General features: G+C 47.2%; 1 protein-coding gene across 1 annotated transcript in view; it reads left to right on the top strand.

Annotated features, from left to right (window-relative positions):
* Positions 1 to 18,526, top strand: part of LOC144821687 (uncharacterized) — a 113,311-nt gene that overhangs the window by 21,742 nt on the left and 73,043 nt on the right. Inside the window, exons 2-6 of the mRNA XM_078678907.1 lie at positions 9,588 to 9,914; positions 11,725 to 11,982; positions 14,515 to 14,634; positions 15,921 to 16,019; positions 16,490 to 16,633. Of these exons, the coding sequence (XP_078535033.1) occupies positions 9,588 to 9,914; positions 11,725 to 11,982; positions 14,515 to 14,634; positions 15,921 to 16,019; positions 16,490 to 16,633 (948 nt within the window). The remainder of the gene's footprint in view (positions 1 to 9,587; positions 9,915 to 11,724; positions 11,983 to 14,514; positions 14,635 to 15,920; positions 16,020 to 16,489; positions 16,634 to 18,526) is intronic.

Here is an 18,526-nt window from a genome sequence, read left to right as displayed (position 1 = left end):
CCTTCTTTTCAGCAGTGGCTTGCTGGAATGTCTTTTTGATCGTGACCATGAATCTTTCGATGGTGCCATTCGCCTGTGGCCAGAGGGGTGTAACTTTTCTGTGATGAAAGTCCAGGTGCTTCGCAAACGCACCGAACTCGTGCCCATTGAACGGAGGTCCATTGTCTGTTTTCACCTCTCTGGGGACACCCCAGGTTGCAAATACTTCATTCAGCACTTTGAGAGTACTGGAGGCACCTGTGGATGGCACAAACTGCGCGATGGGAAATCGTGAATATTCATCGATTATAGCTATCACATATTTACCGGAAGGTAGTGGTCCGTAGAAATCCATGGCGAGTTCTTGCCATACTCCGTTGGGTAGGGTGGTCATTTGCAATGGGGCCGGTGGATCTCCTTTGTTGGTCAGCCGGCACAGATGGCAGTCTTTCAGGGTGGACTCTACCATGTGGTCGAGGAGGGGAAACCTCACGCGTTCCCTGAGGGCTCATTTTGTCGATACTACTCCCCTGTGGCCTTCATGAGCAAGGTTGATGACGCCTTGCCGTAATTTACCAGGGACCACAATCCGTTGACCTCGTAGTATTATTCCATTAGTGGTCGCAGACAGTTCGTCATAGACATTTCGGAACGCTTGCAACTCCTGCTTGGTAGCCGGATCATCGTCTTCGTCTTGAGGATCATGTCTCCACCGGTTGGTTTGGATCTTGCGGAGTACTTTCTGCAAGATAGCGTCTTGCGCCGTGGCATCTCAGATGACATCCATGGGAATGGTAGGTGGCAGCGCGTGGTCGGCCACAAAGTGGATGTATTCCTCGGCAATGGAAGGGTCGGAGCCTGATGACGAATGAGGATGTCGGGACATATAGTCAGCCGGATTTTCCGCCTTCCTGGGCTTGTGGACAATTGTAAAAGTATACTCTTGAAGCCTCAGGCCCCACCTCTCAATCCTCGGAGGCATTTTGGATCTGGGGTTGCCGTAGATGGTGACTAGTGCCTGATGATCGGTGATCAGAGTAAAGTGCTTGCTGTAGATAAAAACATGAAAATGTTCACATGCCCAAACCACCGCAAGACTCTCTTTCTCAGGTTGCGAGTATGCCCTTTCAGGATCGGACAAACTGCGACTAGCATAGGCAACGATGCGTCTCTGGTCAGAGTCATTGTCATATTGTGCTAAGATAGCCCCCAACCCCACAGGGCTGGCATCCACAGTGATTTCAGTCTTTCGCCTGGGATTGAAGTAAGAGAGGTTGCCAGCAGACTCTACTGCACGCTTGATCTCCGTGAATGCTTGTTCACACTGGGGCGTCCAGTCAAATGGGTGGCCTTGTTTGGTTAAAGTGCGAAGAGGATGGCTGATGGTCGCATAGTCCCTGATGTAACGGGCACAATAACTGGCCATCCCCAGGAACGATCTCAGTTCACTGACATCCTGAGGGCTCTTGGTGTTGTTCAAAGTCGCTACCTTGTCCGGATCGGGTTTCATCCCTGCGCCCGAGAAAATGTGGCCAAAGAATTTTAAAGTGGACTGGTGGAACTCGCACTTATCTTTGGTCAATGTCAGGTTCGCATCTAGCAGGGCGTGGCAGACACGATTAAGTGCTATGTCATGTTCACGGGTATCGGAGCCATACACAAGGATGTCGTCGCTGTAGTTCAGAGTGTTAGGGATGTGTTGAATGATTTGCCGGATAGCCTCTTGAAAAATTTCCGCGGCTGATGAGACACCAAAACTCAGTCTCCTATATCGGAAGAGTCCTAGGTGGGTTGCAAAGGTTGTGATGTAACGGGACTTGACGTCCAACTCCAGCTGGTGATAGCCTTTGTTTAAATCCAGCTTCGAGAACACCCTCGCCCGTTCAAAGCAGAGATCATGTCGCTTAGATGCGGCCCAGGATGGCCCTCCCTTTCTATTGCAGTGTTGGGTAATCGCATGTCAACACACAGTCTCACCTTGCTAGTGGTGCCTTTCTTCGGTACGATGACCACTGGCGATACCCATGGGGTTGGAACATCCGTCCGTTCAATGATGTCTGCGGACAGGAGGTCATGAAGTTCATCCTCGACGGCTTTTTGGAGATGGAAGGGTACACGTCGAGGGTGCTGTGCCACAGGTCTGATCTGTTCATTGATGTGCAGATGTATCTGGCATCCCTTCATCTTCCCTAGACCTTGAAATAGACTGGGAAATCTGTTGACAATGTCCTGATCGTCACTGACCTTGAAGAGAATTTCAACAAGTCGGAGAAGTTCTGCAGTTGGCAGGCTGAGTAGGCAGTCAGCCTCTGGGCCCTTGATGACATGTATGACCGCCGGTATGGTGACGGTGTCGTGTTTGAGTGTTGTCGGGAATTTTCCCAAACATTGAAGTGGCTTCTTGGACATCCAATTGAAGACTCGGACTGGTGCATAGGTAAGTGGAGGCTTAGGGCTCATCCTCTCATATTCTGTGACTGGGATATAGTTCAGCAAAGCCCCGCTATCCAGCACGAATTTAGTGTCATGATTCCCTACTTTTATATCCAGGCGTGGATATTTCTTGAGTTGGTCAGGATCTGCGATCATGTTCACGTATTCAACTGTATGTCCCGAATCTCTGGATGATGATCTGGAGTCCCGAGACGGGGACCTACGCTCCCATCTAGACCTGCGCGACTCTCGGCTGGAGTGTGACGAGCCGGAGGATACTGTAGTCTTTCCGTGAACAGCTCTTATGTGATGTTTTCTGGTGTCGGAACGAGACGACCTCATTGTTTCGCTTCGCCTCTCCTTGTGGTAGTCCCCACACATCGCTTCGAAATGGTTTGTCCGACCACATTTCCTACATCTCTGACCCATGGCAGGGCAGGCATCTACATGAGGATAGTCATATCCACACCTGTAGCATCTTTTCATCCTCTCTGGTCTCCTTTCCCTCCGTCCAGGTTCTCGCCTCCTGTGCTCTGGATGTCTTCGATGGGAAGACGGTCGTGTTCTCCATTGTTTGTCTCTCGAGCTTCTTCGACTGCTGCCTTGGGCCTGGACGCGATGCGCTTGTTCATGACTCACATTGCGCCCAGTTTCAATGGTGGTGGCATGTTCCTCGACCTGATCATAGACGCGAGTCATTTCTTCAATGTCGTCTAGTTCAAAGGGTTTTCTCAGCAGCCGCCTTCTGAGGGTTTCCGAGTGACACCCATCTATGATTTGTGACTTTATGGCGGCATCCGTTGAAAAGGTGTCAAACTCACAGTGTCTCGATAGTCGCCGCAGTCGGGTGATGAACGCGCTCATCGCCTCATCTTTTCCTTGGCGCGCTTGATGAAACGCATGACGTTCATAGTCCACATTTCTTTTATGGAGGAATTTTTTGTTCAGCGCTTCACGTACTTTGTCATATGTTCCAGCATCCGCAGGGGGAAGATCTTTGATTATCTTGCTTATCTCTCGACCTGCCAGGTTGCGGAGCGCGATTATTTTCTCTTTATCAACAGTCACTTTGGATCCCTCAATGTAGACTTCAAAATCTTCGAGCCACTCTTGCCACTTGGGGCCCATGCTTCCTCCTGTGGTCAGTGTTAATGGTTCCGGGGCCCGCAAGTGCAACCCTCCTGCAATGATGGGCTTGACTTCGTTTCGCTGTGGGGATGTCTCTGGGGTCACCATCTTGGTGACGCAGGCTTCCCGCCTAATCTGCTTCGAATTGGCTTGTCGCCGCTCGTTCGCGGGTGCCTGGGTAGGTTAGTTTCGGTCGTCCCCCTTTTTTTCAATATTCACTTAACTTATTTATTTTTGGTTACTTGCATTGTCTCACACTTCCTATGCTTCTCTGCAGCTTGTGCATGTCATTTCTCACTCTGCTTGACCTTAAGATGGCCGCCCCACAGTGACCAAGGAGTCTGTCCTCAAGACTGCCTGACTTCAAGATGGCCGCCGTTGCTAGCTGCACACAAGGCTTTCCTTCTGCCCACTTAGACCTCAGTTATTTCAATCTGGACTCGCCAGCCGTCGACTTCAGGCGGGGGCAGCACTTCTCCTGGCTTCCACACTCTGTGACTCTGCTGCTGCGCTCAGGCAAGGTCGGGGTGGGCTCTCACCTTGCTTCTTGTCGTCTCTCGCGCTCGCTCGGCGCTACCTGGCCAACTCTCACGCATCCGGCATGAGTCGCGGTTTTGGCGCGAATGGGTCTCCTTCACTCGAGCGTGTCAGCGCTCGTTGCTTCGGTCCCTCTTGGCTCCCGCACAGTCGCCGCACTGGGGGCAGGGTCACCTGCTGCTGGCCTCTCGCTTCAGGCGGCAGCTCCGTTTTCCACAGCAGCGTTCTCCTTCGTGGACGCTGTTTGGGACAGGGCGCTTCTTCAGGGTTCTGTGGGCAAGGGGAATGCTCATCCCACCCTCGTCGCCAGTTGTCGTATCTTGATAATGACCACAGACAAGTGTAAGTATATTTATACAGGTGCTTTATTGTGTGCTTCCTTTCTCGTCCCTGTCCCTACTCTAACTGCCCTCATCCTGTTCACACTCCTCCTCTTCCCTTCCACCCCAGCTGGCTCCACCCACCCAACTACTAGATTGCTAACCACATAACAAACGTGGAGCACAGCGTCATGTCTGACGTCACACATGGGGCGGAGCACTACCATATGTGTCAGTAGCAGGGGTGCCTGGCAGTGAAGTTGGGCTCAGAGCTAGTGCAACACTAAGGCCAGGGCCACTGGAATTATGCGAATATGCGGCTGCGGCGATTTTCCTATAATTATACTTTTGCCACATAATCCATCATCATGTGCATAATATGCAGATTTTAACATAAAATAGTTTCGAGCTCAAACAGTTCAAAAGTTATTAAAAGCAAAGCAACAGGTGTTGCTGTGCAGTGGAAGATTCTCTGCAAAGGTTGACTGGTCATAATTCTGTAACTTATTGCTGTGTTTGGGTGTTAAAGTGGTACTAATGAGTTGCAACTAATGCCCAGACAGTGTTAACAAGTTTAGAAATGTCAAAATAATGAAGTGATACTTTCCCAAAATGTGCTGCATAATTTGCCTCTGCTTGCCACATAATTTATCCAACCCTTCTACATAATTTGGGCCTCCCCTGCTGCATAATTCCAGTGGCCCTGACTAAGGCTACTAAAAATAGCTGCTTTATGGCCTGCATAAACAGATTACCCCAAAAGGGGGCCATATAACAACAGTGTCCTCAAAAGCACTTGGTAGGAAAAAGTGGGCACTCAAACGGGAAAATGTAATTTTGCGTAGGGCTCCGCAGATCTGTGCAGCAAGGCTGTTTGTTGTGCTGCTATCGGTAAGGCAGCATTTATAGTCTGTATAAGTCATAAATACGAGGCCTGCTGCCTAAAATATGAGGCAGGTTAAGGGACCATGCGCTACTGCTACAACACTGAATCAGCGAACACTTTTTTACAAAACAAGCAAACCTTCAAGATACTTGTTTGTAAACACCTGCAACACCAGTGAGCGATGCACAGTGCACTGGCACAGATAAACATCGTATGCACACTGTAAACTTCGGTTTTTCCGAGCTGCCCACAAATTTACAACCTCCTGCATGTTAAAAACGAAAGCCCACAAGACTTAAACCACAAACCTGCACTGCTGATGGGGCTAATGGGACGTCTGAAACCACAAGAGCACAGCATGTCCTGCTGGCAACCTGCCGCGAAGGGAGGCAGAGGTTCAAATACTCAAATCACTACTCTCCACTGCACCAACCAAGATTTAATTTTGTGGCTCTGTAGTTACATACAGACCGTTTATTAAGGTGATTAACTACTTGAGGTTTAATGATGTACTATATTGCATTGACCACTGAGTAGCACTTTTTAATTTATTTGTAATTTAAGCTGACCCTTCATTTATATGTAGCTACCTGATGATGAAGGACCTAATAAATGTACAGAATATTTTGTTTTTAGCAAAACATTTGACACACCCACGTGCTCACACTCTCAAGGCCCTCCAGCCACCCCCAAACATGACTTAAATCAGCAACAGCAGCAAACTTATATAACCAGGAGTCAGTTTATTCTAAAATAGAAGTGTTTGTTTTCATAATGTTAAGAATAAAACCTTTTTAGAATAACAGTATGAAAGAAGCTTAAGGGACCACTTCCTCCCCCTGAAATTAAAGAAAGCATCCTACTTGGACCCTACAGTTCATCATTAACCACATCGCTGCGGCGGCTATTCCGCCGCAGCGCTAAGGGGGTGCGGCGGGCGCATACTGGTGACGGAACCGCTTCGTCACCAGCCGCGGTTGAGCTGTGCTCATGACGGAGCGGTTCTGTCATGGCTCCGCCCGCTTAATAGAACGCGCCGTGCAGGCGCAAAATCAGCGCTGCGCAGGCGCGTCGGGCGGGCCATGATGGAACCGCTCCGTCATCAGCACAGCGCCACCGCGGCTGATGACGGAGCGGTTCCGTCATGAGCACGGATAGGGTTAATGACTGTAAATGGCATGTTTCAATGTTGATGAATGATGTTCAGAAACCTCCACTTCCAAGCAGCTGTAAAAGCCAAGCCACCAGCATCCCATGAAATATAGTATGGTTCTCCTCGGATGCCTTGCACTAAAGTTGCAGCCCATGCATTACAGCCAGTATACCCAGGGGCACTGGGATTATGCAATTGTGCAACCGCAGCGATTTACACATAATTCTAGATTTGCCACATAGTCAATCATCTGCCACGTAAGCTGCTGATTTAACAAAAAAAATTGTTTATAACTCAAGCAGTTCACTAGTTATAAAAATCAGCGACATGTGTTGCTGCACACTAAGGGCCCTTGGCAAAGGGGGGACTGGTCACCGTTTTGTTGCTTATTGCTATATTTGGGTGTTAAACTGGTATTTATAAGGTGCAATCAGAGATTGACCGTCTCTCTGGAGAAAAACAAGCAAACTCATCACTTTAGTTCAGAAAGGTGTTATCATCCAAACAAGTTGCGCCAAAATATGTGGTATTTGTGAAATCGTACCATTGTGAATTTTTGGGTAATTCTTTTTGAACTGTGTAATAAGCCTCTGATACCAATCTACACTCACCCACAAACTTTTGGTTTCTAAACACTGTTTAATATTATTTCCCCACCATAAAAATTATTTGCCTGTGGGAATTGGGGACGTACCAGGTTCTGGATATATTTGTCAGCAGGGAGTCCTTACGCCTATAACATTTTGACAGGGGGGGTCTTGGCATCAAAAAGTTTGAAGACCTCTGCAAAAGGGCATCGCAAAATACGATTCCCTTTTTTACGATTGCATTTAAGGAATTGCAAAATTGCGATTCCTTAAATGCGATGCATGAAGCACCTAAGTTGTGCGAGTTTGGCATAAGAAATCGCAAATTACTACCAACTACAAGTTGGTGGTAAATTGCGATTTCTTTAAAAAATTCACTTTTTTTGCATTTTTCAAAGTGCCATGTGGCGCACATTCAAGGTCTTAGGGCATGTATGTGCACCACATGTGCACACATACATATTTCAAGGGTGCCGCAGGTTGTCTTTTTGACACCCTTGAAATTGCATTCGCAGTTTGCGATTACCTAATGGGTACTCGCAAAATGCCAATGTCTTCCAATTCATTCCTATGGGCCTCTAGAAATGAATGGGAAACTATTCCTTAATTGCGAATTGCAATTTGCAATTAAGGAATAGCAAAGAATCGCAATGAATATTGCGATTCCTACTTACATTCCATTTTGCGAGTCCTTAATAGCGATTTTGCAAAAAATCGTTTTGCTATTAAGGACTTGCAAAATGGGGTTTTAATACATATGCCTCTAAGTTCCTTGGATTTAAGCCAAGAGTAATATCAAATGTGACCCAACAACTCATTACTTGACCTCCTCTCTACCTTGGTTAACACGGAGGACTGTTTGGGACTTATTTACAAGGAATTAACGCAGTGCGGTACCGCAAGCCATTTGGCTGTACGGCGCTGTGTCAATTCCGAAGCAAAGGGATGCTTCATATCTACAACAATATGATGGATTACTTTGCCCTCCCCAGCGCTGGTGCACAATAAGCTGCCATGCACCGATGCAGGCGCCCTTTAACCATGGTGCAAGGGTGCCTACGTCACCTTCCAGCACAAAAACAATCACAAAAGGTGATTTCCTCTTCCTATGCGTGCTGCAGAAAGAGGGAAAAACTAGGAGAAATGAAAACATTTCTACTCGTTGCGCAGCAAAACCCATGGTGCACCCCTTTCACAAAAAGTGTTGCGTGTAAAGGGGCCATATTTACAAAGACACGAAATGCCACGCAGGGTGGCTTTACCTGTCCTTGTAATTATGGGTCTGCAGATTGCGCCACTGGTGCGTCACAAAAAGTGATACACCAGTGGCACAAGGGGTTTGTAAATGAGCCCTGTGGTGTCCAAAACTTTACTGGTAGGCAAAATATACACCATTTAACTTTTACTTTACTGAGCTGCACCTCTCTCTAGGGCTGCGCTGCCTCTACTCTATACATGCGACATGTGCACATAGTACTTCTACGCTGTATACAATAGTAGAAGTTTATTGTGTGATGTGAATACAGGTGTTGTGAATGATGTCATCAGTGATCTTGCTAATGGTAGGGCTTGTTTACTTTCAGAAGACGGTGGGATATGTAACCCTCATGGCACCTGGTTAGAGGGCACACAAGGATGTCGACATGGTCATAAATAGGCCATGAGAGTTATGTAGGTCAAAATCAATCAAACTGGGGTCTCAAGGCGTTGAGGAGGTGGAGGCGGGGGCTGCTGATCCGTCTGGGTGTGGAGGTTCAGTCAAAGAGCCAGGTCTTGAGGTCCTTCCTGAACTGTGTCAATGACGGTGATTGCCCGAGGTGGAGGGGAAGGGTGTTCCAGGTCATGGCAGCGAGGTAAGGGAAGGATCTTCCTCCGGTTCTGGTCTTGTGGATCCGTGAGACGGAGCCCAGGGGAAGTTCGGCGGAGCGGAGTTGTCAAAAAGCAAAACATTTGTTGGAAAGAGGTGGGATGAATAAAAAATGGAGAAAAATTAGTTACACAGCGTTTGTCAAAGCACGTGTGTTATAGGTGTTCTAGGCAAATGACGAAACCATGTTTGTTTCTGAGGATCCAAACATGGGTCACCACAAATGCACACGCATGACATGGATCACATGTATCATGGTGCTAAAGACTGATAAGGGGCAAAAGTTAGTTGCTAGGTGTTGAATTGACTGCGGTAGGGGCCAGTTCTAGAGTCCATAGAAATCTGTTTTGAAAGATTGTAGCGAAGCTAGAAAATATGTGTCCTCGTCCTCTTTCATGCTTTACTGTTCTTGCGTATGATCTGGGAGGTTTTGGATGATGTGATGCCCTCACATGAAGAGTTTCTCTTCTTGTAAGCTAGCCATGACGAAGTATCCGCTACTTCGGGCCTGCTGTGATGTGGGGCATTTCCATGCCTGTGATCCACCGGAGAGTTGGACTGCGGTTTCTAGACCGGAGGCTGCATGGCCTTCTCCTACTGGTGAAGTTTGTTTATTATGGTAGTTGTCCTCCTGAGGGTAAAGACCGCCACATCCCAAAACTCACTCTACTTTTCTCTCTGAATTCACCTCCACCAGATGTTGCGCATGCAGAGCCGACGCAGCTGCAGGTCTACGGTCGCCAGGGATACGACGTCCTGCTCCCAGGGGTGGAGACGGAGCTCCAAGGAGATGGCGTGCTGGAGTGGCATGTCAAGAAGCCTGGAGATCAGGAATCTCAGTGGATCCTGACCTATCACTATGGAAGCGATGAGCCACAAACATTAAAGAAGTACCAACACCGGATCCTTTTTTCCCTTACCAATGCCTCATTGAGGCTACTCAACCTGAGCCCCCAGGATGAAGGCCTGTACATTCTGCAACTGATGTTTATGGATAAGAACCATGTCCAGTTGAAAGTCATTGGTAAGAAAGAAAATGTGCTGGCATGAAGTGTTTTGCTGTGGGTGTTGGCTTTATTTATGATGTTTGGTGGGGGCTCGGGCAGCGATTGGCAAAGGTCTACACTTGCGCTACATGATCTCTCTCTCGAGTTTATAGATGGAGAGAATGATTTGCCGACTTTTCACTTCAATACACACACCTTGTCCCTCTCGATGCCAGTGTTTGCCCTGCAGTGAATGCCTATTTAATTTTTTTTATTTTTCATTACATTTTTTTAATGGGGGTAACCGCCCCCCCCCCCCACCATTTCCGCTTCCCGCCACGCCCACTGGCATTTCACCACCTCAAGCTTCGGCGCCTTTAAAATGTCACTCTGCTTTAACAACATTGTGAAAATCCAGCATGCCGGGGAGATCCAGACCCCCAAAACACAGATTCCACTTACAACAAAACCATAAACCAGGAGTCTCTTCAAAACCACAAATCTTAAGGCTCATGTCAAAACCACAAACCTGAAGGCTCTTGTCAAAACAAAGGGCCTGATTCACAAACGGCCTCCGCAGTCGCAGCGGGGGTCCCACACTCGTGGTGGGACCTCTATACAGCAGTTTTGCATTGCGGGGGGGTCCCGCCACAAGTGTGGGACCCCTGACGTGGCTGGGAGGCCTTCTCAGTGACTGTGGAGCCAGATTGTGGATCAGGTCCAATGTGTTCTTCACCTTTCCCCAGTAAAAATGAAATTAGTTCCCACCCTTGAATTATCTAGTGTGGCTTTTTGGGGGCGGGTATTGGATGATGGGGATGACACGCTTGCTTGTTCCTACATAAACGTCTCACCATGGAAGGAACTACTGGTTGGATACAGCCTCCTTGAGGCAAGAAAGGAGTGAATGTCTTTACCTTTTGACGCGGGTTGGACCAAGTCTTTTAATGGTCATTATTCGGGGGGCTCTGTTATAAGTGAGGTGTACATGTGTGTTGCCAAAGTTTCCCAAGAGGGAAGAGGGGGATTGTGCACCCCTGGGTGTAGGGTCTTTTGTGTTACAAGGTTTAGGCTCTAGTGATGTAAACTTGAGAATTGAAAATGAGAGGACAGTTATCAAGTGTCATTGTGTCTCCTGCACATATGTCATCAGTGGGGCCAAAGTGGCTTCTCCTAAAAAGTATTGGTGCAACTTAAAGACCCCAAACCAGTTTCCCATCTGAGGTCCTGTTGATAAGGCTCAAGAGCAGGAAATACGCCTCATCACAGAAGGGTTGTTGTGGCCTTTGATTTATTGCATAGACTGCTTAAATATTCATAGGAAATAAAGCTCTTCCTTAAAGAACCAGGAATACCAATTTTTTTTAAAATGGGCTGGACAAAGGTATTCTTTCAGTGAAGACATTTATTATACAAACTATAAGTAGCGAGGTTGTAAGTGTGTTGCACCTGCACGTGGTTCACAGCTGTGTGTTGCCCCAGGGTTTGTGGCTCAATGCACCTGGACGCCATCTCAAGTTGCGTAGCCTAACCATATTTGATTCTAGTTACCTCCACACCTTTTCTTTTTTTACGTCCTGGAACGGAGGCACTGAAAGTAGAATTTCTTAGCGATGTGTGTTGTGTTCAGTCACAGTATCTTTCACACACTCCTACTAGGAGAACTCAAGACAGCAGTGACCTATTTGCCAACACCACCTTCCATGCTGGGATTTTCAAGCCCATCCTCTTAATGGAATAAACAGAACTGCAAGTCTCAGAATTGACATGTTTCGGTTCACGGCTGTGAGTGTGGATGATGAAGGCTTCTTCAGTTCATGATGTTATTTCTTCTCTCTGGATCCCTAGAACCCATATCTGAGATAAAGATTATGAAAATCCTATCGAGTGGTGACTCTGGTGTCCGGCTAATGTGTGAAGCTTCAGGTGACGTCTGGAACCTTGCATGGAGGAACAACGGGCGAGAGTTGATGCAGAACATCACCCACGGGGGGAACACCTCAGAACTGGTCATCAAGGAGGTGGGAACTGGCTCCTACATCTGTGTCGCCTGGAACCCAATCAGTGAACTGGAAACCTCCTACCAGATTGCAGAGGAAAGTGCTGGTGAGTTTCTAGCCTCAAAGAAATTTGAAATGTTTTATTTAGTATTTTCAAATCCATAGGCTCGGTTTTGTGCAAATCATTTGGGTGACGCAATTTTAACCTCAAGTGTTTTCAGCATTTTTCCGTGGGGAACTTTTAAAATTCTTACTAATCAAAAAAAGTGTGAAGTGCAAAGTGTATTTTAGATTTGCCCAGACATTTTTGCTCTGATCTGGTGTTTACTTGAACCCAACAAACGCATCGCAAGTATTACTAGATGTAATGCAAATAATTGATCATTAGATACATCCTCCGTGAGGGCCCTCTGGCACTTGCACTCTTTGAGGTTCCACCGTTAAGTGCTGATAGCGAATGACCTCATAAGAGCCTCCACTCCATTTTTCAGCTACTATTTTGTTTCCTAAAAATTGATAATAAAGTCAGTCACTTGTGTGCCCTAGAACCATGAAGGATGCAACAGGCTGGTAATTTGCCATCATCTCCTGTGGTACCTACGCCTGGTTCTTCATCAGGTTCTGCAAGCACTTCCATTGGTTGCAGTAAGGTTGGTCCTTCATATACATCCTTTATAGTCGACTGCATGCCAGCCATGCTGTTGTTCTCTAGAGGAGGACTTAATGTGTATGAGCATTTGGACTCCAAGTATATGTGGTGATGTTTACTGTCGCCACCACCGTGTTGTCCAGTTCCATTTTGAAGACCCTAAATCCCTAGAAACTCATTTCGAGGTACACATTTTGGGATCCAGTCGATCTTGGTTTCCAAGCACAAAACAAAAACTGGATGGATTTTGAGATCTTGTTATTGGGAGTACGGGGGACTTGATTGATACTTTGTGAAGGACACATGCAATTGGTCATTAAAGAAAAGGCGAATTGTGGCAGGTGGGGGGCCTACTTGCATGGTCCTCAGACATGTTAACTCAATTTATCATCCATGTGCACCGCACTCTGTTGAATTAGGCACCTGTGTCCTCCGCGGCGTGGTGGCATACCGCCAAATATAATCCTACTCTGCGTGACTACACTGTCCCATGAGGGTCCAAGGTGACATGTTCGCCGAGCAATAATGTCCGGGAGGTGAAGGATTCAGTCACTGCTTTTATACCTGCCGCTAATCGATTATCGAAAATCAAAGCTATGTGCCTTCATTTCCCATCCTGTAGAGCCCCTCTGCTTTCTGATACTCTACCCCTAGAAGACCCTGCTGTTCAGTCACCAGGATGCTGTTGTTGACATGTTAAGGACTAGCGTGGGATCTGATAGATCGAAGGGGGGGGTGATTTAGAGAGGGATGTTTGTGGACGGAGGAGATGAGGGAATGGTAATCATTGGGTATCCCCGTTACTGAGGTGTTGGCCACTGAGGACATTGTGCCCGACCCATCCATTCCTCCCGTTTCCCATCCTCCTGACGTGCTGGCCTAGTGCGGAGCGATACGCTTCGGTTGTCCCTTAGGTCTGTCCGGGCTGCTTTCAATAGATCCACTGTACTATAGGCTGCTGACTTGAGGCAGGAGAGAGCTGCCAAAAGGTCTTGAGCTCTCTAGAAGTCAAGAGTGTCCCAGTTGCCATTATAGATGAGTTGATGCCCAGTATGTAGAAGAGGGAGCAGTGAGGCACTGGGGTCTGTTCTAGTTCATAGTGTTATGTACATGTTCTGTACTAATGCAATGGTTCTTTCTTTTCATTGGCTGCCAGTGATGGGGAAAAATGTAAGTACACATTCATTAAGTCACATGTGTAAATGGGCAGCACTGCTTAAGCTGTATAGTAAATATTTGCGCAACACAAAAAGTTAATGGACAGAATGCTGAACATTGTCAAGCATTCGCCCCGAGTAAAGAGATCTGGATTTAATCCATTTTTCTTTTGCTCGCCATGCCACCCCAGTTTGGATTCGGCTATATGCAAATCAGTCTTGACCCTGCTCCCTAGGGATGACCTGGTTGGCGGTCCAAGATGGACTGGTTCCCATAGGGAGCAGGGTCAAGACTGATTTGCATGTGGCTGGACCCAAACTGGAATGACATAGTGAGCAAAAAAACAATGGATTTAGGCTCCGATCTCTGTACTTAGGGTGAATGTTCGACAATGTTCAGCATTCCGCCCATCAACTTTTTGTGTTGCTATAGTTGCCCTAAGTGGGAAGGCTATACCCAGACATAGGTTCCGTGCTTACTATCCCACCAGATTCAAGCTATCCTGGCTGAAGAGGGGTGACATCCCGAAAACGGTCCTAGGATGCTTGTTTCCGGTCCAGGGAGGACCTGGCCCGGCAGTTCGGTCTGGACTGTTCCCATGAGGCACAGGATCAAGACTGATTTGCATATGGCTGGGTCTAAACTGGGGTGGCATGGTGAGCAAAATAATTATGGATTAAACCCAGATCTCATGACTGGGGGTGAATGTTTGATAATGTTCAGCATTCTGTCCATCATCTTTTTGTGTTGCTATAGTAATAATGTGAGACCTTGTACAGGAAGCCTCCTTTATTAACTTAGCTGATCCTGGTTCTTTTCTGTGTTTCTTAGTGATCTTGTACGTTGTGGGGTTTCTGACTGCCGCAGTCATTTTCGGTCTTCCCGTCTTCATAAGTGAGTTCTTCCTCTTCATCTGCCGGAAGCGATTTTGCCAACGTCTGGAACAGAGGGGTAAGTTTGAATAGTATTGGTGGTGAAAGCATGTACACGAGTGGGTGGTTGAAACGAGGAAATGGGTAAGGTTCTAGGTAGAATGGTTGGTGCTTCGGTTGGAAGTGGGGGTGTTGTATAAGGGTTGGTGGAGGTGCTTCATTTAGGGCAGAAGTTGTCTTCACTGTAAAGCGTTTCTGTCACTCTGTTCTCTGACCAGTCTACATTGTGAAGCAGTGAGGACCAGCGATACGAGGTCTTGGAGCAGAGCGAGCGATTACGGTTATCTATATGGGTACACGTTGAGTGGATGGGTCTCTGCTAGGGCAGGCAGTTCTACAATCATGGACACCATGCTGTGCAATCCTGGTGAACCCTGGGAGGAACAGTTCTGCTCTTGTGCGATGTGAACAAAGAGTGCAGCATATTGGTGATCCATGTTATTGCAAATGTCCGACTACGCTGAGTCACAAATTCAGTTGTATGATCAATGATTCTCTGTCTCTCTCTCTCAGTCGAGCATTGACCCAGTACTCACTCGCTGCACTGTTCAAATGATTCCGCTACCCCTGAACACACGTGTAGCACAACCAAGTAATTGGGCAGCTGTGTAAAAGGATGACAAGCTGAAGACGAGATGGGGCAATGAACTGAAGTTGTAATTTTAAGGGCCCTCGCTGAATGAGTAGCCATGTAAGAGGCAAAGGATGTGCAAAGACATGTAGGACAGAAGATATATATTGGTTGTTAATGTCAAGGACTGACCTTCTAAAGGAAGCCCTGTTACATCATTCACAAGAGTACTGAGGCCCAAGAGGGGGTTCTTCTCTACACACTCTAGTGACATGCAAGCTTCTGAACCATGTCTGCCCTCAAGGTCCAGTCATTATTTTAAAAATATTAAATACAGGAGCCTAAAGAATTCCATAGAAGCCTCTTTCTTCCACAACCCTACACTTCCTGTCTCTATCTCATGAAAAACAAGGCCCCCTAGTCCTGATCCCACCTTGTGCCTCTTTCTTCCACCGTTTGCACTTTCTCTCTTTATCTCACTCTTGAAGGTTGTCCACATTTTTCTTCCTTTCTCTCTTTTCTGCATTTCTCCCTCTTTCTCTGGGTCAATTTCTGTGGCTGAAAAGGTAGCCCTTCTCCCCGATCATGAATGCTGATGTCCTTGCAACCATCTGTGTAAATTAAGCATTGACTTCTTTAGTGATTGGGGTATGGGTGACTGTGGGTTGGTTTTACTTTCTTTGTATTGCCATAGTAACAAAGACTGTGTTGTGTTCTTTCTTCCATGTGAACAGTTGATGAGTTTCAGCTCATACCTCTTGTCTGCTGGTTCTTCTTCTTGATCTGTGCCTTAGTTTCTGCCATTCTTACACAGTGCTTCTCGGTTTCATATGGTGAGTATGAGTACTGAGTTAAGGGGGGGGGATGACTGGTCCTTGAGGGGAGGGGTGTGTGTGGGGGGGGGTGTTGGGAGATGTGTACTGGGCAAGGCATCATCAATGGTTTGGGATGTGTGAATTTGCTTAGTGTCTTTATTCTTCTGTAATAAGTGCAATTCTCACAAAAACTTTAAATGCTGAAACATTTACTTTGACTACCGCACAACAAACTTCAGTATTCAAGTGGACATGGAGTTAAAATGTGTATTAAACAAAGTGCATAATTATGGGAGTTGATAACCTATTATAGTAAATTTGGATTTAGGGAGGGTCGATGCGGGTCTTCCAACATCCAGGGTGTTTCGTAAGCGCAGTGGTGTAGTTGAAAATTTCTGTTCATGACCTGTGCGTTCATGCCACAAAGTTATAACAAATCATGGATTCATGTGCATTCTTGTGTTTAAAAAAAGTCCTTATCTTTGTAGCTTGTCCAGCCTGTAATCTTGCCTTCTTGGTGGCTCTGGTAAACAGCCTTGCCATGGAGTCCCTGTGGTTGATGCAGACCAAGTCACAAAGCCTGGATAACAGGAAGATGGGGATGAGCCAATTGATAGGCCAATGTATGAAAGGTATAGGTGTGCATGACTACCTTAAAATATATATACTCTAGAACCAGAAGACCTGTGTTCCACTATATCATAGCTTAGAAGTAGACCAGAAAGCTCTTCCATTGCATGCTTGTCAAGTCACCGACATTTTCAGCTGCTGACCTGCACGCTTCAAGTGCATGCCCGCATTTTGTGTGGTAGCATTGGTACAAGACCTTTATGAAGCTAGCGATCATTAATACGCTGCTTTCTTCCAAAGGAGCCACCAGATTTCGTCATCAAGAAGAGGTGTCAGGAGCTATAGGATGCATGGATATATGCATGGAAGTACAAAATAAAGGGGGCGCAGAAACCAGGTGCTGTACTAAGTACCTGGTCCCGGGGCTCTCCTGGTTTCAATATGGGTGTCTGCTTAACAGGTCACACTCAGTTGCGTAGCCTCTTGGTCCATGGAGAGGTTGGATAAGCCTTACTTCCTGCTGCCAGTGAATAGAACATCTCACAACCTTCAGGTGAAGAGAAGGAGTTGCCCACAAGGAGTTCAGCACAGCTCCTCGATTGGCAACCGCTGTCCAATGCAATAATGCCGGTCTGGTCCCAACGATGACTCTTCTCAGGTAGAGTTCGCTTCTGCTCACTGTAGATACAAAAGGGTGGAGCTGCCTTGGTGGTGGATGAAAGATAGCACCTTAGCAAGGGGCTGGCTTCTCCTCTTGATCTCATTTCCCTGTCAAATGTAGAGCAAAGTTAGGTAACGAGAGAACTTCTCAGAGTTCACTTCTGTCTCCCACCATCTAACAATATCTTGCTGAGAAATATCTTCCAAACTAGCCCCAGAGTATGTGATCCTGCCCTCCTCAGTCCCACGCCTGTGTATGTAGACCCCTTTAGACAGCAAAGTGATGGAAGAAATATTAGAATTAATCTCAGCCATTGGCTATTGGTTGGAGCCACATTCCAGGCCATCGATTTATGTCTACTGTGACGCCTGACAGATAGAAAGCAGCCACATGTAAATCAGGCTTGGTCCCACTCCAGTGGGAACAACCCATCCCGAACTACAAATTCAGGTCCTCACCAGGCAGGAACACAAACAACCACAGGCCGGTTTCAGCCTACATAGACCCTGTATTGGGTATAGCTTGAGTCCTGTGGCGCAGTGAGAACCGGACCCATGTCTGGGCATACCCTTCTCAGTTAGGGCATCGTGGAAAGAATGGTTGTATTAATCTCTACCACAAGTTTATTGCTTGAGGCTGCATTCCCCACCTTTTCTATGGAGTGGTGAATTCCTTTCCACGTCTGGGAGGGATTGGTGGGCGCATCAGGCATCCCTTACCACTTGGGCCAGGAACATCAAATTATCGTCCTTTATCGCCAGATCCTGGTTCCTGTTCACTAGATTGCAGGCATCCCCTGCATGCTTTTATCCCATCTAGTGCACTTCAAATGTCCAGCTGAAAGCAGGAAGCTGGTTCCAAGTCCAGCAGCCCATCCTCACTCCCAGCCACTGTAGGACCGGTGCATCTTCCAGAGTCGAAGCCGTGCTCTGTTTCAATGGCTTGGGCAGCCCCAGGCCAGTTGGCACCAGCTGGCATGCGCCTGTCACTGCTCATTGCATTCCAGCTTTGTCCATCCAAGACCAGGCGCCCCCAGCAGGACTCTCCATCTTCAGGGCAGCTCCAACTGATTGAACTACCAGGCCACCGCCACGTAAGAGACCGCACTTGGCTGCGCAGCAGTTCTCGGTGCTCAAGAATGGCGGTGAAGCCTTGTTCATTCAGGCACCGTCCTTATGCAGCAAAAAACTAGATGAATGCTTTAGTGTCCGCTTTGCCATCCTTCACAGCCCCTCTCCGGCGGTCATCATTGTACTCAATTCCTCAGGCAGTGACAAGGTCAGAAAATAAGTGA

The sequence above is a fragment of the Lissotriton helveticus genome, chromosome 2_2, assembly GCF_964261635.1.
Source record: "Lissotriton helveticus chromosome 2_2, aLisHel1.1, whole genome shotgun sequence".
Classification (NCBI taxonomy): Eukaryota; Metazoa; Chordata; class Amphibia; order Caudata; family Salamandridae; genus Lissotriton; species Lissotriton helveticus.
The sequence above is the reverse complement of the archived record's forward strand: the minus strand, read 5'-3'. Positions and strand labels throughout refer to the sequence as shown.